The sequence below is a fragment of the Hevea brasiliensis genome, chromosome 16, assembly GCF_030052815.1.
Source record: "Hevea brasiliensis isolate MT/VB/25A 57/8 chromosome 16, ASM3005281v1, whole genome shotgun sequence".
Classification (NCBI taxonomy): Eukaryota; Viridiplantae; Streptophyta; class Magnoliopsida; order Malpighiales; family Euphorbiaceae; genus Hevea; species Hevea brasiliensis.
In genome coordinates, this window is record NC_079508.1 from 38186438 (window position 1) to 38203567 (window position 17130).

At 35.4% G+C, this 17130-nt stretch overlaps 1 protein-coding gene across 2 annotated transcripts in view; it reads left to right on the top strand.

The window, feature by feature from the left end:
- Positions 1-12292, top strand: part of LOC110669910 (phospholipase SGR2) — a 38638-nt gene extending 26346 nt beyond the window's left edge. For both annotated transcript variants that reach the window (XM_058138732.1, XM_058138733.1), the window contains exons 20-21: positions 10334-10380; positions 11511-12292. In XM_058138732.1, the coding sequence (XP_057994715.1) occupies positions 10334-10380; positions 11511-11751 (288 nt within the window). In that variant the 3' untranslated portion in view covers positions 11752-12292. The remainder of the gene's footprint in view (positions 1-10333; positions 10381-11510) is intronic.
- The last annotated feature ends 4838 nt before the right edge of the window (positions 12293-17130 follow it).

The following is a 17130-nucleotide window of genomic DNA, read 5'->3' on the forward strand; positions in this document are numbered from 1 at the left end:
ATAAATTACTGCTTAAACTCTTAGTAAATACGTCGGCTAACTGTTCTTTTGAAGATACATGAGAGACACTCAAAATTCTATACTCTATTTTTTTCTTTGTGAACTGTCGATCAATCTCTATATGCTTGGTCCGATCATGTTGAACTGGATTATGTACTATGTTGATAGCAACTTTGTTATCACACAATAAGGATAAACTGTTGATTTCTGATAGCTTCATTCCTTCCATCAATTTCTGTAACCATAATAGCTCATAAATGCCTTATGCCATGGCCTTGTATTCTGCTTCTGTACTGGATCTAGCTGTCACATCTTGCTTTTTACTTTCCCATCGATTAGGTTACCACCCACAAAGGTACAATAACTCGTTATAGACCTTATATCATCAAGAGATTCAGTCTAATTTGCATCTGTAAAGACTTTTATCTGGAGATGATCATGCCTTGAAAAAAGAAATCCTTTTCCAGGTGTAGATTTCAAATATCTCAAAATACGGAATAACTTCTAAGTGAGGTTCTCTAGGATCATGCATATACTGGCTTATTAGACTCACCGCATAAGCTTTGTCAGGTCTAGTATGTGAGAGATAAATCAATCTCCCAACCAACCTCTAATATCTCCCTAAGTCAATTAATTCCACAACTCTTGCTTGTAATCTGTGATTTGTTTCAATAGGTGATTTTGCTGGTTTATAGCCCAACATTCCTGTTTCTTCCAGGAGGTCTAAAATACACTTCCTTTGAAAAATGAAGATTCCTTTGTATGATCTAGCAACTTCTTTCCCAAGGAAGTATCTTAATTTACCCAAATCTTTAATCTCAAACTCTTGAGCCAAGAGTTTCTTTAGATGAGTAATTTTCTCCTTATTATCTCCTATTGTAGCAATGTTATCATCATAAACAATAAGCAAGGTAATCTTACCTCTATGGTTCTTCATAAATAGAGTATGATCTGCATTGCTTTGATAGTGTCCAAAAGATATCATAGCCTTACTGAATCTATCAAATTATTCTCTAGGTGACTGCTTCAATCCATACAATGCATTTTTCGATCTGAAAACTTTCCCTTTGGTTTTATCATCATCAAATCCTTGAGGAATCTTTATATACACTTCTTTTTCTAAGTCTCCATGCAAAAAAGCATTATTTACATCAAATTGTTATAGGTCCTACTCAAAATTTACTGCACATGACAAAAAGATTCTGATTGTATTCATTTTTGTAACAGGGACAAAAGTCTCTTGATAATCCACTCCGTATATCTGAGTGAAGCCTTTAGCCACTAACCTGGCCTTATATCTTTCAATGGAACCATTTGCATTATGTTTAACTATGAATGCTCACTTGGATCCCACTGGTTTCTTCCTCAATGGAAGAGAAACAAGATCCCATGTCTCATTTTTACCAAGCTCTCATCCCCTCTACCATAGCTGCCTTTCATTTTGGATCAAGACATGCTTCCTTTCAATCCTGTGGTATAGAAACAGAAGAAACATACAAGACAAAGGCTCTGTAGGAAGGAGACAATGAGTCGTAGGAAATAAAATTAGAAATAGGATGCTTAGTATAAGCTCTAACTCCTTTTCTAAGAGCAATAGGAACATCAAGATCATCAATTGTAGCATTCAACTTGGAAATAAAAATAGGGTTATCAGGAAGTAAAGGAGACTCACCACATTCTTCAGGAATTGATTCCAGAGATGTTGGTTGATTAGGTGTATCAAGCTTAATAGTTGTATCTATCTTATTCCGATTCATGTAGGTTCTCAAATCCAATCTATTCAATTTCTCTGGATTTTGAGGAGGTAGTTGGTCCTGATTAGATGGTTCATTACTATGGTATGACCCAAGCCTAATAGTCTCCTCCTAAGTTGGTTGGTCCTGGTTAGATTGCTCATTATCAATTTGTGACCTAAGCCTAATAGCCTGGTTAGGAAAAAAAAATACCTTCTTTTTCCTCCTTATGCTCTCCCTGAAGAAGTGACTTGACAGGAAAATAAGGCTCAGATTCTCTAAAGGTAACATCTATACTAACAAAATATTTTCCGGTAGGAGGATAATAACATGTATAGCCTTTTTGAGTACCAAAATAACCTACAAATACACATTTAAGAGCTCTAGGTTCTAACATCTCCACATTTGTTTTGTGGACAAAATAGATACATTCAAAAATTTTTGGAGGGGCAGTTTAAGAATTATGGCCTTATAAAACCTTTAAAGAGCTCTTAAAGTTCAATGTTATTAGAGGCATCCTATTGATAATATATGTTGTAGCAAGAATTGCATCCCCTAATAAGGTGTAGTAAGTTTCATAGTAAACATAAGAGATTAAGCCATCTCTAATAAATGTCCTTTTTGTTTTTTTTTCTAGACACCCTATTTTGTTCACTAGTATTGATACAAATAGTTTAATGCATTATACCATTTGAATCCAAATAAGTACAAAAAACACCATTAAAATATTCTGTGTCATTATCAATTCTTAAGATTTTAACCTTAGCATTAAACTATGTGCAAATTATTTTGTGAAACTGTTTAAAGGAAGAAAAGACTTTACTTTTTGCTCTCATCAAATAAACCCATGTTAACCTGGTGCAACAATCAATAAAAGTGACAAACCATCTATATCCAGATAAAGAAGTAGTTTGGGTAGGTCCCCATACATTAGAATGAGTAGTCTTAAAAGGGACCAACTTCTATTAACTATTAAAGATAAGACTGTCTTGTATGTTTAGCAAATTTACAAGTATCACAAACTAGCAAATCTGAGTTGCAACTTTTAAACAAATTAGGATAAAACCTTTTTAAAGTAAGAAGAGATGGATGTCTTATTCTCCTATGCCACTAGATAATCTCCTTATTAGCACTCATAGACTGTCCTAACAAAGCCTGGTTTGCTTCGGGATTTGAGGAACTACAACTGTTATCTAGAAAATACAGACCATCTTGCAGTCTACCACTGCCAATCGGTTTTCCTGTTTTTAAATCCTGAAATATGCAATGAGTAGAGAAAAAAAATTCAATTTTGCAATTGAGGACTTAGGTAATGGAACTGGCAAATAAAAGATTAATAGGAAAGCTGGGAACATGAAGAACTGAAGTAAGATTTATATTGGGAGTAACAGAACCTGTACTATAAATTGTGGTTAAGGAACCGTTCACTATATGGATTTTTTCTTTTTCTGAGCATGGAGAATAGATAAAGAATTTATTTGAAGAGCCTATCATATGTTTGTTTGCTTCAGAATCTATAACCTAATAAGATTTGTCAAGATTAGTAAGGAAAGCATTACCTGATTTGGCAAAATTTGAAGAGCCAACTGTGAAAGATTGAGATTCAAACCGAGACAACAAATGCCTTAGGGATTAAACTTTTTTATTTGAAAAGTTCCAATATCATTTGTTCTTTCAAAGTAATCCACTGTTTCAGATATATTCGCTTGTGGTCAGGTCAAGGACAAGGGTTAGGTACAAGCGCAACACATGAGAAACGGTTGAAAAAAGTCGGAAAAAAGGTTCACATGCTGTGAACAGTAATGTGAATTGTGTCGATGAGTAGTACCTTTAAACAGTGCATGTAAACAGTATCCAATGAACAATGCGCATGAATAGTGTGAACAGCGAGCATGAACAGTACTGAACCGCTCTAATGAATCAAAAGCTCTGAATCATGTTGAAACAAATGTATTTGAGAGAAATCTTTGTGTTTTTCATATATAAAATTTCATGTATGTATTCCTATTTATATATAAGTGATTTATCTTAACAAGAAAACTAAGATAAATAGGAAATAATAGTACAATAGGAAAGAATGATTAAATAAGTTCCTAATAATCTGCTAGTACAACAAATCAGAGATTCCAACAATTTCTAATTTTTTATGCTTCCCACAAATGATTGGTGCATGATTGTTGTGTGTGTGGTTGCATGTGAGTGTTGATGTGCAAGATACTCATGTTTCCTTGGAAACATGGGATAGGAGATAACTATCACCCACTTAATAGTTTCCCATATGTATCGTTGATGATCTTTCTCATGGAATACAAGTGTTATAACTTAAATATCTCACCTTGATTGAAAAAACACACATAAACAAAAATAAAGGCGAGGCAACTAGCTTTTATTTTCATCATGTGGTGGAGTGTGATCTTGCTTTCCATGTGGTAATGTTCATAAGTGGTTTCTGCTTGTATGTATAACCTTTAAAATTGTCCATTATTATGTTGGATACTTTAGTATGGCAGCTTGCTTGGTTTTCCTCCCTCTAAAAACTCTTTATTTAGTGGATCTAGTTTTTCTCCATATGAGAATGTGATAAATTCAAATCTATATATGGAATCTACATGGCTGAAGTACCAACTACTTGAATTGCTATAAGAAATGAGAATGGTAGTTGGATTTCATGGGAGTGGGTTTTCTTAATGTTGTTATCTTTGGATTCCTAAACCATTGTTGCTAGTAGGAGCCAAAAAAATGAACTAATAATTTATGGATTACTCTGTTGGTGTAACCTAATTTAGCAGGGGAAAAGGATCTATATGGCCCGCACCAACCAACCAGGTTGGATTTAAGGCTTAATTGACTTGAGTTGAGTTGCTAGTAACTAGGTTTCAATGAGTTGGTGTTTTCATTATTTTTAATTGAATATACAAAGATATATATGCACAAGACTACTACACTGAATAGGAAGTCTACACTAATCCTCTTCCAGCTAGGAAACCTTACCGTACAAGACTTCAAGGGATCAACTCTCATAAAACTCCCCCTTAAGTTGGAGCATAGATGCTATTCATATCCAATTTGTTACAAATGCAGTCAATCTGAGCTTCATTCAGAGTTTTTGTAAATATATTTTTTAACTGTTCTCCAGTTTTAACATATCTTGTAGAAATAAGCTTCTCTTGAATCTTATCACGAACGAAATAACAATCAATCATTGATACATCCCCTGTGTTTGGTTCATTCATGAAACACAGCATTGGAGGTAATATGAAGAGTAGCTTGATTATCACACCGTAACTTAGTGATATGACGCATCACTTAGTTGGCAATGAAGTCTTAAGACCAACTTCTTTCAATAATTGATACATTCATATTATCTCACAAACAGATTGTGCCATAGCTCTATACTCTGATTCTGTACTAGATCGAGAGATCACATTTTGTTTCTTACTTCTCTAGATATAACACCCAGTAGTAGATTTTTTTTTTATCAACTTTGGATCCTATCCAATCAGCATATGAAAGGCATTCAATAATAGAGTACCCATGATTCAAATACAACAAACCCCTTCCTGGAGCTTCTTTCAAGTAACACAAGATTTGTTCTAAGGCTGCCCAATGATTAACTATTGGAAAAAACATGAATTGACTTGCCACACTAATATAGTATGCAATGGCAGGATGAGTCACTGTAAGATAATTCAATTTTCCAACCAATCTCCTATACTTCCCAGGATCTTCAAACAACTTACCATCTTCTTTTTTAAGTTGCAAATTGAAAGTCATTGGTGCGCTACATGATTTAGCACATAATTTTTCTATCTCTGCCAACAAGTCAAGAACATATTTTCTTTGAGACCAAAAAAGAAAAACTTGCTTACGCCTTGCCACCTCAATACCCAAGAAATACTTCAACAACCCTAAATCTTTTTTCTGAAATTGGGTGTGAAGAAAGGTTTTTAGAGATGAAATGCCTGTAGAGTCACTTCTAGTAATAACAATATCATCAACATATACAATTAACAAAATTATGCCGGCCTTAGATTGTCTCTAGAATACTGAGTGATCACACTTACTCTTTTTCATTCCAAATTCTTGAATTGCCTCACTGAATTTCCCAAACCAAACACAAGGACTTTGTTTTAAACAATACAAAGATTTGCAAAGACGACAAACTTTCCTCAACTCCCCCTGAACAACAAACCCAGGTGATTGCTTATATAGACTACCTCATGTAAATCTCCATGTATAAAATCTTTCTTGATATCTAATTGATGTAAAGGCTAGTCATAAGTGGCAGCCATAGATATGAATGGACAACGGAGGCAAGTTTTGCTACTGGACAGAAAGTATTAGAATAATCAAAGCCATAAGTCTATTTGCAACAAGATGAGCTTTAAGACGAGCCACAGAACCACCAATATTAACGTTTACTGCAAACACCAATTTACATCCAATAGCTTTCTTCCCTGGTGGTAGAATAATCAAGTTCCAAGTACCATTACCATCCAAGGCCACTATCTCCTCTTTCATAGCGGTTTGCCTGCTAGGGTCAGACAAGGCTTCATTGATAGTTTTAGGAATGGAAACAAGATCTAAAGATGCAATAAAAGAACTAGAAGATAAGAACAAATGATCATAAGAACAAATGAGGAAATAGGATAAGTACATTAACATTTACCTTTCCGAAGAGTAATAGGAAGATCAAGACTAGGATCATGGTCACTTGAGACTGGATCCGACAGTGAAGAGATTGGTAAAGGACATGTATCATGAGTCTCTGGTCGTCTGGAATAGACATGGACAATAGGAGGCATAGCGGGTATCGGTGCAGGTGCAGGTGCAGGAACATTTGGGGAATTGACGGAATAGGGTGTAGGAATATCTGGGGAACTGACAGAATGGATTATAGTTTAAACCAATGGATTATCTTCCTCCCCCTGACTGTCATAAATTAGAGGATGAGGAAAAGAAAGGATTAGTGGTCTTTAACGAAGCCTGATACTAGCAGAATTTGGCATATTCACCTGCAGGTGCTAGGATAATCTTACTTTCTGTGATTGTCTAAACAATAATGTCAGCAAGTCACCAACCTCCACTTCAAAATTATGCAAGAGTACCTTCAAGGACTTGTCAAACGTGGCAGTATCTCACTGGCTACACAGGAACTCAATACAAAAGTGATAACTAAAATCTCTTCAAAAAGGTTGTTGGAGTAAATGCAGCAACTAAAAAAGGTAACACTAGATCCGAAATTCCCAGAAGCAAACCCAGGAGCAACACACACCCAATAGCAAAAGCAACAATGTACTCTTCAATGTACCAATAATAATGCAGGAACAAATTTAAATGCCAAACAATGGAACAATGAGCAGATCATTAGAGTCTCAACTAAACAGATCCTTAAATCAAGTCACATAAAACAAGGCACCAAAAAATACCAAAGGTAGGTATTACAAAACCACCTCTGAACACCATCAAAAAAGACCTTGGTTCACACCATTGTGCCAGAAGAGGAGTTGATGGCGGAGAAGAAGCCGGAGCTCGAGTCGACACTGGACACGCCCTCACTTGCTGGCGGGTGGGGCGACGCTAAAACTCTAATGTGGCGCGTGAAATTCACTCACAGAGAGTCCGATGACTGGACTTTGGGAGCAAGCTGATCATTGGTCTGGGAGTCCTCTAGGACTGGCGGTGAGATGGAAAAGTCACCCTAAATAGGTGACCTGAAAACTTCAATATGTTTAGCCCAAGGGCAAACAGGAAGCAGAAAAAAAAAAATCTCAGATTTCTTTCTCTATTACCATGAAAAGATAAGTTTTTTGCATTATTTTTAATTGAATACACACACACACACACACACACACGTGAGACTACTACATTGGATGGGAAGTCTATGCTAACTAGGAATCGTCATCTAGCTGGGAAACCTTAATATACAGAACTTCTAAGGGATCGAACCTCATAACAATATTGGATAATTATTTTAATTTGATACTTACAGCAAATGATAGAGTGCAAACTTGTAGCGTTTTAGCAATCCGAAAATGATAATTTAATTCTGCACATTAATATAGGGATTAGGGGGCATGCTAGCTGGGGTTTTTAGACAATGGCAGCAATTGCTGTTTGAAGTGTTCGGATGTATCAAACTCTATTCAGTGACACTCCTTTTTTTGTTTTGAATTAACAAAATTACTCAAATCAATATGAAACAGTAGTTTAACTAAATATGCATAGTTTTGCAGTTTAAGATACTTGCTAAATATCATCATAATCTTTTATATCTAACAATTATAGTTGTTTTAAACAAAATCATAGCCAAACACATCCTAAAACGGACTAAAGGAGCACCTTATTTTGCAAATGACTTTTAGAGTAAGCCATGGCAAATCGTTGAGAAATCAAGAGAAATGGAAGTATTTTGATATCAAATTAGGTTCTTGGAGGTTGAAATCAAAGAAAGGGAGGAGAACTGTTATTGGGAATTGGATTGATGGCCAAAAAACCATGTTTGTCAGGTTTTATAGGCGTATTGACCACTATGCTGTAGTATGTATTGGTTTATGTAATCCAATACGGGCTGGTTCACCAATTACTTATGAATGTGAAATCAGTTTTCTCTGTTAATAATGTCCTAATTCCCTGTTATAACTATTGTGATTTGTGACATATTGGTTGATATTTAAAAACGTTGGTGCTAGCACAGGTTAGTGTCTGACATGGCAACTTCAAGTAAACGCCACGATACCAATGCCCAAAAGGTTTTGCATGGTAACAGATGACAATCTATGTAGCATGGAAATGGAAATGCTGATATGTGGAAATACATTATTGGACCTGGGGAAATGGCATTTCTAAAAATGTAGGAAATGGAAACATGGGGAAACATATAAATATTAAACATCTAAGGTTGTATTTATAATATTAACTTTTTGTATTGAAATGATTTTTTTTTTTTGAATTTTATTTAATTGAAAAAAAATTAAGTAGAACGAAGACAGAATACATGCATTGCAAGTTTAGTGAAGGCTAAACTGGTGATAGGGAAGGAGTTAGTTTGAATGGAGTGATACTGCTCCAAAGTAATCACTTTAAATATCTAGGCTCAGTCCTTCAAGTAGATGGGGGATGTGAGGAGGATGTTAGTCATAGGATTAAAGCCGGATGGTTGAAGTGGAGACGTGCCACGGGAGTTTTATGTGATCGTAAGATTCCCAATAAATTGAAAGGAAAATTTTCTTTGTCTGACCATACGACCGGCTATGTTATATGGTAGTAAGTGTTGGGCACTGAAAGAGTCGTATACATCTAAGATAAGAGTTGCAGAGATGAGAATGTTAAGGTGGATGAGTGGCCATACTAGACTAGATAAAGTCCGTAATGAGAGTATTAGAGAAAAGGTAGGAGTGGTGCCAATTGAAAATAAGTTGAGAGAAGGGAGATTGAGGTGGTTTGGTCATGTGAAGCGTAGACATACGGAGGCTCTACTTAGACAAGTAGAGCACATTAGGTTAGAGGATAGAAAGAAAAAAAAAGGGGTAGACCTAAATTGACTTGGAGGAGAGTAGTACAGCATGACCTAGAAGCATTACACATTTCTGAGGATTTAACCCAAAATCGTTCAGAGTGGAGAAAGCGAATCCATATAGCCGACCCCAAATTTTTGGGATAAAGGCTTAGTTGAGTTGAGTTGAGTTGAGTTGAGTTGAATTTTATTTAATTGAAATGCAATAGGAAAAACTAAGGCACTGAAAAATAGTCTCATCAAACAAAACCATGCAAATAACAAAGAAGAAATCAGAAATTGGACAAAAATAGGGGAAAATACAAATAATAAATTAAATAACAACAATGGAAAGAAGAAATCATAAATTGAACAAAAATAGGGGAAAATACAAATAATAAATTAGACAGAAATACAAGCAAGAAATAGCAAAATGAGAACAAAAAACAGAAATTGGACAAAAACTTACATCAGGCAGAATGGGATGGGACTGGGATTGGCCAACTGATGCTGATGAGGAGAATATGGTGCCTTTCAAGGGACAGGTGTGAGAAGAAGGGCTGATGGAGAATGGTAGTATCGACTAGTGAGAAAGGAAGAAGGAAGGATTTTTATTCTTCGAAGTGTGATAGGATGTTGGCATTGGCCACCTGATGCCAAGGATGACAAGCTGGTCGCTGGTGTTTTCAAGGACAGGTGAGGGATGAAGGGCCCATGGAGATCGACGGTAGCTACAAGTGAGGAAGGAAGAAGCAAGGATTTTGATCTTCGAAGTGTGACAAATGAGGATTTTTTTTTTTTTTTACAGAAATACATTTCCAATTTTTCGGAATTTGCAGAAATGGTCCAGGGACACATTGTACTCAAGGCCAAGAGTTTCCATTTTGTAAACTTGTTTGAAACATTGAAACCCTGCTTAGGATGCATTTCTATGCTAACATAGATGACAATTAGTCCGTAGTCTAGGACTGGGCTATCTTATATTCCCATCTAAAGGTCTTTTATGGTTCTTAACCTATATAGGATGGTTTTCCTTTCTATTATGAATGCCATGTTATACTGCTGATTTTGCCCTGATGTGTTAGTTTTTCTGTTAATTGTGCAGGATAAGACATTTGAACATCCATATTTACAAGCCATTGGATCACACACGTAAGTGCTTTGTATTTTTACCAGCAATTTTATTAAACATAATCTGGTTTTATCATCTTTGGTTTTGTCCGAGAAAAATGTTAGTCTTGTTATTTTCTCTCATAAATTTAGGAGTTATCGTCTTTTGATTCCTATTTTGTTTTATAATTTAACATGGAGTCTCATGCAGGGGATGCCTTTTTTAAGATTTGTCCTGGGAGATCTTTTAACTAAGAGTTCTGATTAATTTTTTATTTAGGAGATTTTGATGTTCATTATGCAATTTTCTTGTCTGAATGTTGTTTTATCTGAAATTTTCCTAGTGAAGAGTACTAATAAGGTTAATAGGACATGAAAGAGTGGATGATTGTATATAAATGCCTATGTAGTCTAGTTGTTTTCACTCATGAATTTGAAGTTATTTGTGGTTGGGATCTTCTTCTCCATTCTTTGCAATATTTGCAGTGCTGCAACTTCTTGCACATCATATCCACTGCACGTTTTCTTATTTTTCCGATCATAAATGCTAACCACATTTGCTTGCTAAGATTTTGTATCAGTGCTTCATAAATATAAACCCCAAGTCCTTAATTTTACCAAACCTTAACCCACCCACTTACAAGAGCATATCAATACAGACCTGTAGTGCATGTTTGCTTGCTTGAAGCTTACTCATTCTCATCGATTTTGAAATTGTACATTGCTCAGTTATCTCGTGCATGCTTCTTTGCAAAAGGCGGTATTTTTTTCCCCATTCATCATATTCTTTAGATTGGTCTCTAGCTGCAAGGGCTATTATCAGCTGACGGACGTCATTGTCTATTAAATCTTCCAGAGTCTCTGATCATTTAAACCTGCTTCTTTTGTGTTCAAGACTGAACCAGATTGGTTAAATATTTTCCTTACTTGTAATTGTACACTTTGTTTGTTACCATAAGATATGTTTCCTTTATATTATAATTGCTTCATTTGTTAAGGGATTGTAGGGTTATCAAAATCCATACTAAGCTCGTAGTTTTTTGGATTCTTAAAAAATGCTATCTACTTTAAAACTATATTTGTCCATTTGTTTGTAATTTTTTTATTTACTTCTTCCTGTTGTCATAACAAAGGAATGTGTTTTCCTCTAATTAGTGAATCTTGATATACAGAAACTACTGGAGGGATTATGATACCGCTCTGTTCATTTTGAAACACTTATATAAAGATATGCCTGAAGATGCCAACTTACCTGAGGGATCTTGTGAACACAATTCAAAAGATGAGAGTACTTCCACTGGATGGACGGATCGATGGCAGGCTAAAGAGGAGGAACTTCCTTTGACATTCTCTAACAGAATGATGGTTAAAAACTTCTCGAGGAAAGCTAAAATGTATATGAAGGAAACTTGAGTGCTGAGAGGAGTCCTCTCAATTCTTGTATGCTGGATTTACATGCAACTGCAGCTACACTCAGCAGGGCTTGGCCTTCATGATTACCTTCAGCGCACTTTGCATTAATTACACGCTCGGCGAGGACAAATCATTGCAAACTTTGAATGATTTGTGGATGAAGTTGATGTGTGCATGCTATGGTTGGAAATTAGAAGAATTATCAGGAGGGATACATTTCAGAGAATACTAGTTGCAACGGTTAGTTAACTAGTTAGTAGTTTCCCACAGAGCAGGTGGCCTCTTCTTTGGTTTCTTTATGTTCATAAAAGGAAATATAGGAAGTTAGGAAACATAATGAACTTACCACATTGAAATGAAGGTGGGTTGGTTGTAACAGGTGTATATATGCTAAAAAATATTTGAAAGCTATGACATGTAGATAAACTGTGCAGTTCAAAGTTGTGTATGAAACATTTTTCTTTGTATTTATCTGTTGTAGATTTTTCTGCAAGATATGGATTGTGATTATAAAAAATTCTTTGGCTTGATGAGAGTACAACTTTTTCTAGTAATTTCTTGGTTAACGATCCAACTTTTAATTTACTTCAGCTGTAGATAGCCATTACTTCCAATATCTAATTTCTAAGGATGTGTTTCGTATATAATTAAATGTTACTCTTATAAGTTTTGTCTTTTAAAGAGATTAACTATTAATTTAATCTTTTTAAATATTCAAATAATATTAATTTTAAACACTTATTGAGACTTTATACCAACCGTCCCCTAAGGATCATAAGAACCATAAAAAGGGATCCATATAGTTCATTTCAATTAGTTTGAAATTACCTTGATTTTGTTGTTATAGGGGTTATAAGTATGTTGTGGAGGCCCTATTTTCCTTTAAGCCGAGGGACTATACTTGATCATGGGCTCCAAGTTCATACTGGCTTTACATGCTTAAAATCAAATAATAAAATGTCATTTAATTTTTTTTTTTTGGTTGGAAGATAATTTGCATTCATAAAGAGAGTTTAGTCCAAATAAGGCATTAAAACAAATCCACAAGTAGAGGCCTAAGGAACATACAGAAATTAAAAATACAAGAGTTTGGGGCCCAAAGAGGACTAGCCCTAAAACTACCAAAGCCACCAAACACAAACCTTAGCTAGTTTCAAAAGCAGCAGCGCCGCTCAAGGCATCAAATTAGGACTTGCACAGTTTTTGAGAATCGTATCAAATTAAAAAATCATACTAACCGACAGAAATTGTATCAAATCGGTAGAAATTGTATTTGAATTAAATTTTTTTTAATATTTTTATTCAATTCGAATTAAAATTTTTTTAATATTTTTATTCAGTTCTAATTATTCAATAAGAACCGTATCAAAAATAAATTGGAATCGTATCGAACTAAAATCGAACTGAGAACTAAATTTATACATATTTTTCTATTTTTTTTGGATGTATTATATACTTTCAATATAATTATATATATTTATAAATATATATATAATTATAAACTAAATACAACTTAATATTATATTTTATTTCTCTATATTTTCTTCATAATTATAATTATAAATACATTAAATTACCTTATAATTCTTAATTATAAATGTATTATTATATTATATATATGTTAATTCTTAATTATATTCATATCTCATACCTAAATATTATATAATTAATAAATAATTAAAATATATAGTATATGATATACTTATATTATTATATTATATCATATATTTAGTCATAAATTATATATGCACCTATAGTTAAAGGTTATATAATTTAAAAATAGTTAAAAGATATATTATATGATATATTAAGTATTAATAATCTAATTTAAAATTTAAATATAATATTTTAAAAAAATAATTATATAAAATTATTTTAAAAATCGAGAATCAAGTGGCAAAGCTCAAATTGCGTTGTAGCCTTTCAAGGTTGGTGAGTCGTAATCTCTACCGATAATGAAAAACCTCAAATATCATTCTCCACAGTGACATTCGTGCACCCTCTTGTAACTTATCTAACAAACGGAGACTGTTAATTTTATGCTAGGCGAATGATTCCTCCCAATCTCAAACAGTAACCTAGAGATAGAGGTTTGGTTCATAAGCGAAGCCTACATGATAATAAAGTAGGCTGGAAAGGATCTCTCTCCTAGAACCAAAGGACCTGTAATTGAAAAACTAAAAACAACACAAAAATGTATTTACAGCCCTATCCAGAAGTGGTGTCACGACCCAACCTATGGGCTAGACTAGTATTAGGACCTGAGCCAGCCTAAAGCCCCTGAGGCCCGTAGTAAGCCTAACTATTCCTCAACCCAACTCTAAGGCCCATTTGGGCCCAATTTCAAGAATTCAACCGGACACAGTCCGGTCATAAAATGGACTATTTAACGGGGAGTTTTTGACTCGCCTGACCTGTAAACGCAATATATAATAAATTGGAGAGCTCAGCTCACCCTCCACATAATAAAAAGGTCATAACTCAAATGGGAGATCAGCTCTTTCATCCAATCCCATCATGCATACAGTTAATAATCTTACAGGTCCAACATAACTTTTATAATACATGCCTAAATAAAATAAGTGCTTCTATCACATGCGCAGTCTAAAAATTTAACTCAATTATACAAAATACATTAAATACTATCAATGGACCTGCGAAGAAGAAGAGTAGGTTATCCACAACAATAATTCTCTTGTAGCCTGGGAAAATAGATGAACAGGAGTGAGCGTTCAACTCAGAGAGTAAAATATCAATTTCAACCATAATCTCTATAGCTATCTAAAGCTAATGCACCCTGTCGAGTGAAATGCAACATCGTCATAAATTCATACAAATCACATCAAAGAGGCAATTTGGAGCACTCACACACCCAACACTGTCAAACAATACATATATGGGAGCTGATCCCCTATGCAGCCCTCTTAATTCAACCTCTGCCAACGAGTGTCTCTCAAGCCAAACTTTCGCTTAATAAACCAAATGCGGGGTCCCAGCGAGTGTCTCTCAAGCCGTGTCTACCCCGAAGGACTGGGTCCCAGCGAGTGTCTCTCAAGCCGTGTCTACCCGTCCTGTCCATATCCAATACCATACCACACGCATGCCACGCACACACACTGCTCCAAATTACCACAAACAACATTCATGGCACTTCAACAACTATGAATGTAATATAAAACGTGCCTAGTGTTTAACTATATAGATAAATATTTATAAGTGATGTATGGGCATGCTTGATCGTATAATAATATCGAAATTACAATTAAAATTAATATTTTATTCACAGACTTAACCGAAGTCACTGTGGCGGCTGGGCGGAGGAGGAAGGTTGTCCCGACTCACCTGATAATTTTATTATAATTATTTAATAAATTTGACTCAATACAAACTAAGAAAAGACCAAAGATGTCCTATGTCGTGCCGAAAATCTGGCAGAGTCTTCCCTATACCTAGGACCTACCCAATTTGTAAAAGGGCTTAAAACACACTTCTATATTCACAAACCACACATCCACAACTCAATCACATTACATAATCCCTGCTGGGCCCATCCAAACAATCAACAATCACAACGTGAAAAATTATAGTTTAGTCTTTATAATTAACTCTTTTTGCAAAAACTACCCAAATGAACTCTAAAAATTCTAAAATTTTTCACCGCGGTCCTTAGCATTATTACTAAACTAATGCAAAAGGAATTATAATTTTCTAAGCTACCATGAATATTTTATAGATTTTTAATCAAATTCAAGCGCTAAAAAATTAAGAAAGAGTAAGGTTCGGGTTTACTTATGCTGATTCCGACCTCGGGAATGCGCTCGGGACATCTGACAACAGTGGGGTAGCCAAAATCTCGACCCAATTCCAAGACTTTTTCAGCACATGCACTGGCTAGAAATTCTGAGACCGACAGCGTTGAATTTCCCCGAATTGAAGGTACCTACATGAAGCCCACAACACGGGGGTTAGTATATAATTTTTACGGATTTTCTAAGCTCATTTAGTGTTCAGAAAAATACTACGAAGTTTCATGGGACCCACCAAAAATAGGTGTCGAAAAATTTTGAAATTAGTATTTCCACGAAGCTCTTGACGAGTGGAGCACTCCAGTATTCTCGGTTTTCTAGTGGGGTTCACGGTTTGCGAGAAATTTAACCCAAAAGTCGAAATGGGCTAAAATTTCCTGGACAAAAATTGGGCAAACCTCTCAATGGATTTTAGTGTTTTTAGTGTTTATGGAAAGCTCTCGAGGTATAGAAGAGGTTTGACACAAGACCCGGTCCGATTGGTGGCCGGATCGACCGGGAAGGCGAAATGGTGCACTGTGCAAAGGGGAGGTTTCGTGAGACTTTTCCGGCGGCTGAAGCGTCGGCCGGCTGCGGGGAGGGGCTGGAGCGGCACGTCGGTGAGTGGCGGAGGCTGGGGTAGCAGCGGCGCGGCGAGAGAAGGAGAGAGGAGAGAGAAAACGGGAGAGGAAGAGGAAGCGTCGGGCGCACACGCGAAAGGAGGAAGAAAAAGAAATGGCCGGTTCGATTCGACCGATCCGATCTGGTCAGGTTCGATTCGATCGGTCCAATTCAAGATATAAAATTTTGATTTTTTACTCTGTCTTAGGACCGAAAACGAAGCTCAAAAATTTTGAAAAATTTCTAGAAAAGTCAGAAAAATTCGTAGAGTCTAAATATATTTTTAGTTTTGCCATGTGGTTTTTAAATTAATTTTTAAAAAGCATCAAAGTTTTATATTTTTGAAAAATCGAACCCAATTTCTAAAATCGGAAAAATTTCAAATAATTTCTTAAAATTTAAATAAAATAAAATATTAATATTTACCCACAAAATAATAAATTTAAAAAATAGGAGTGTTACATTCTTCCCCCCTTATAGAAAATTTATCTTCAAATTTTACACAAGGCAGAATAAAGTACAGAATTACACATTGAATAGATAAGGGTACTTGCTACGTATGTCCCGCTCTGACTCTCAGGTGCACTCTTCCACTAACAGGCTTCTCCACAAAACCTTAACCATAGGGATTTATTTTGATCGTAGCTGCCTCACTTGGTAGTCCACTATGGCTACAGGTTGCTCCTCAAATGTCAAGTCTTTCTTCAGCTCTACTATATCCGGCTGTAGCACATGAGAGGGATCATATATGTATTTCCTGAACATGGAGATGTGAAATACAGGATGAACATGAGAAAGGTTGGGTGGTAACTCCAACCGGTAGGCAACTGCTCCAACTCTATCAGTAACCTCAAAAGGTCCAAAATACTGAGGTTCCAACTTGCCCTTCTTTCCAAATCTCATGACTCTCTTCATCGGAGAAACCTTCAGGAATACGTAATCGCCTACTGCAAACTCTACATCCTTCCGTCTG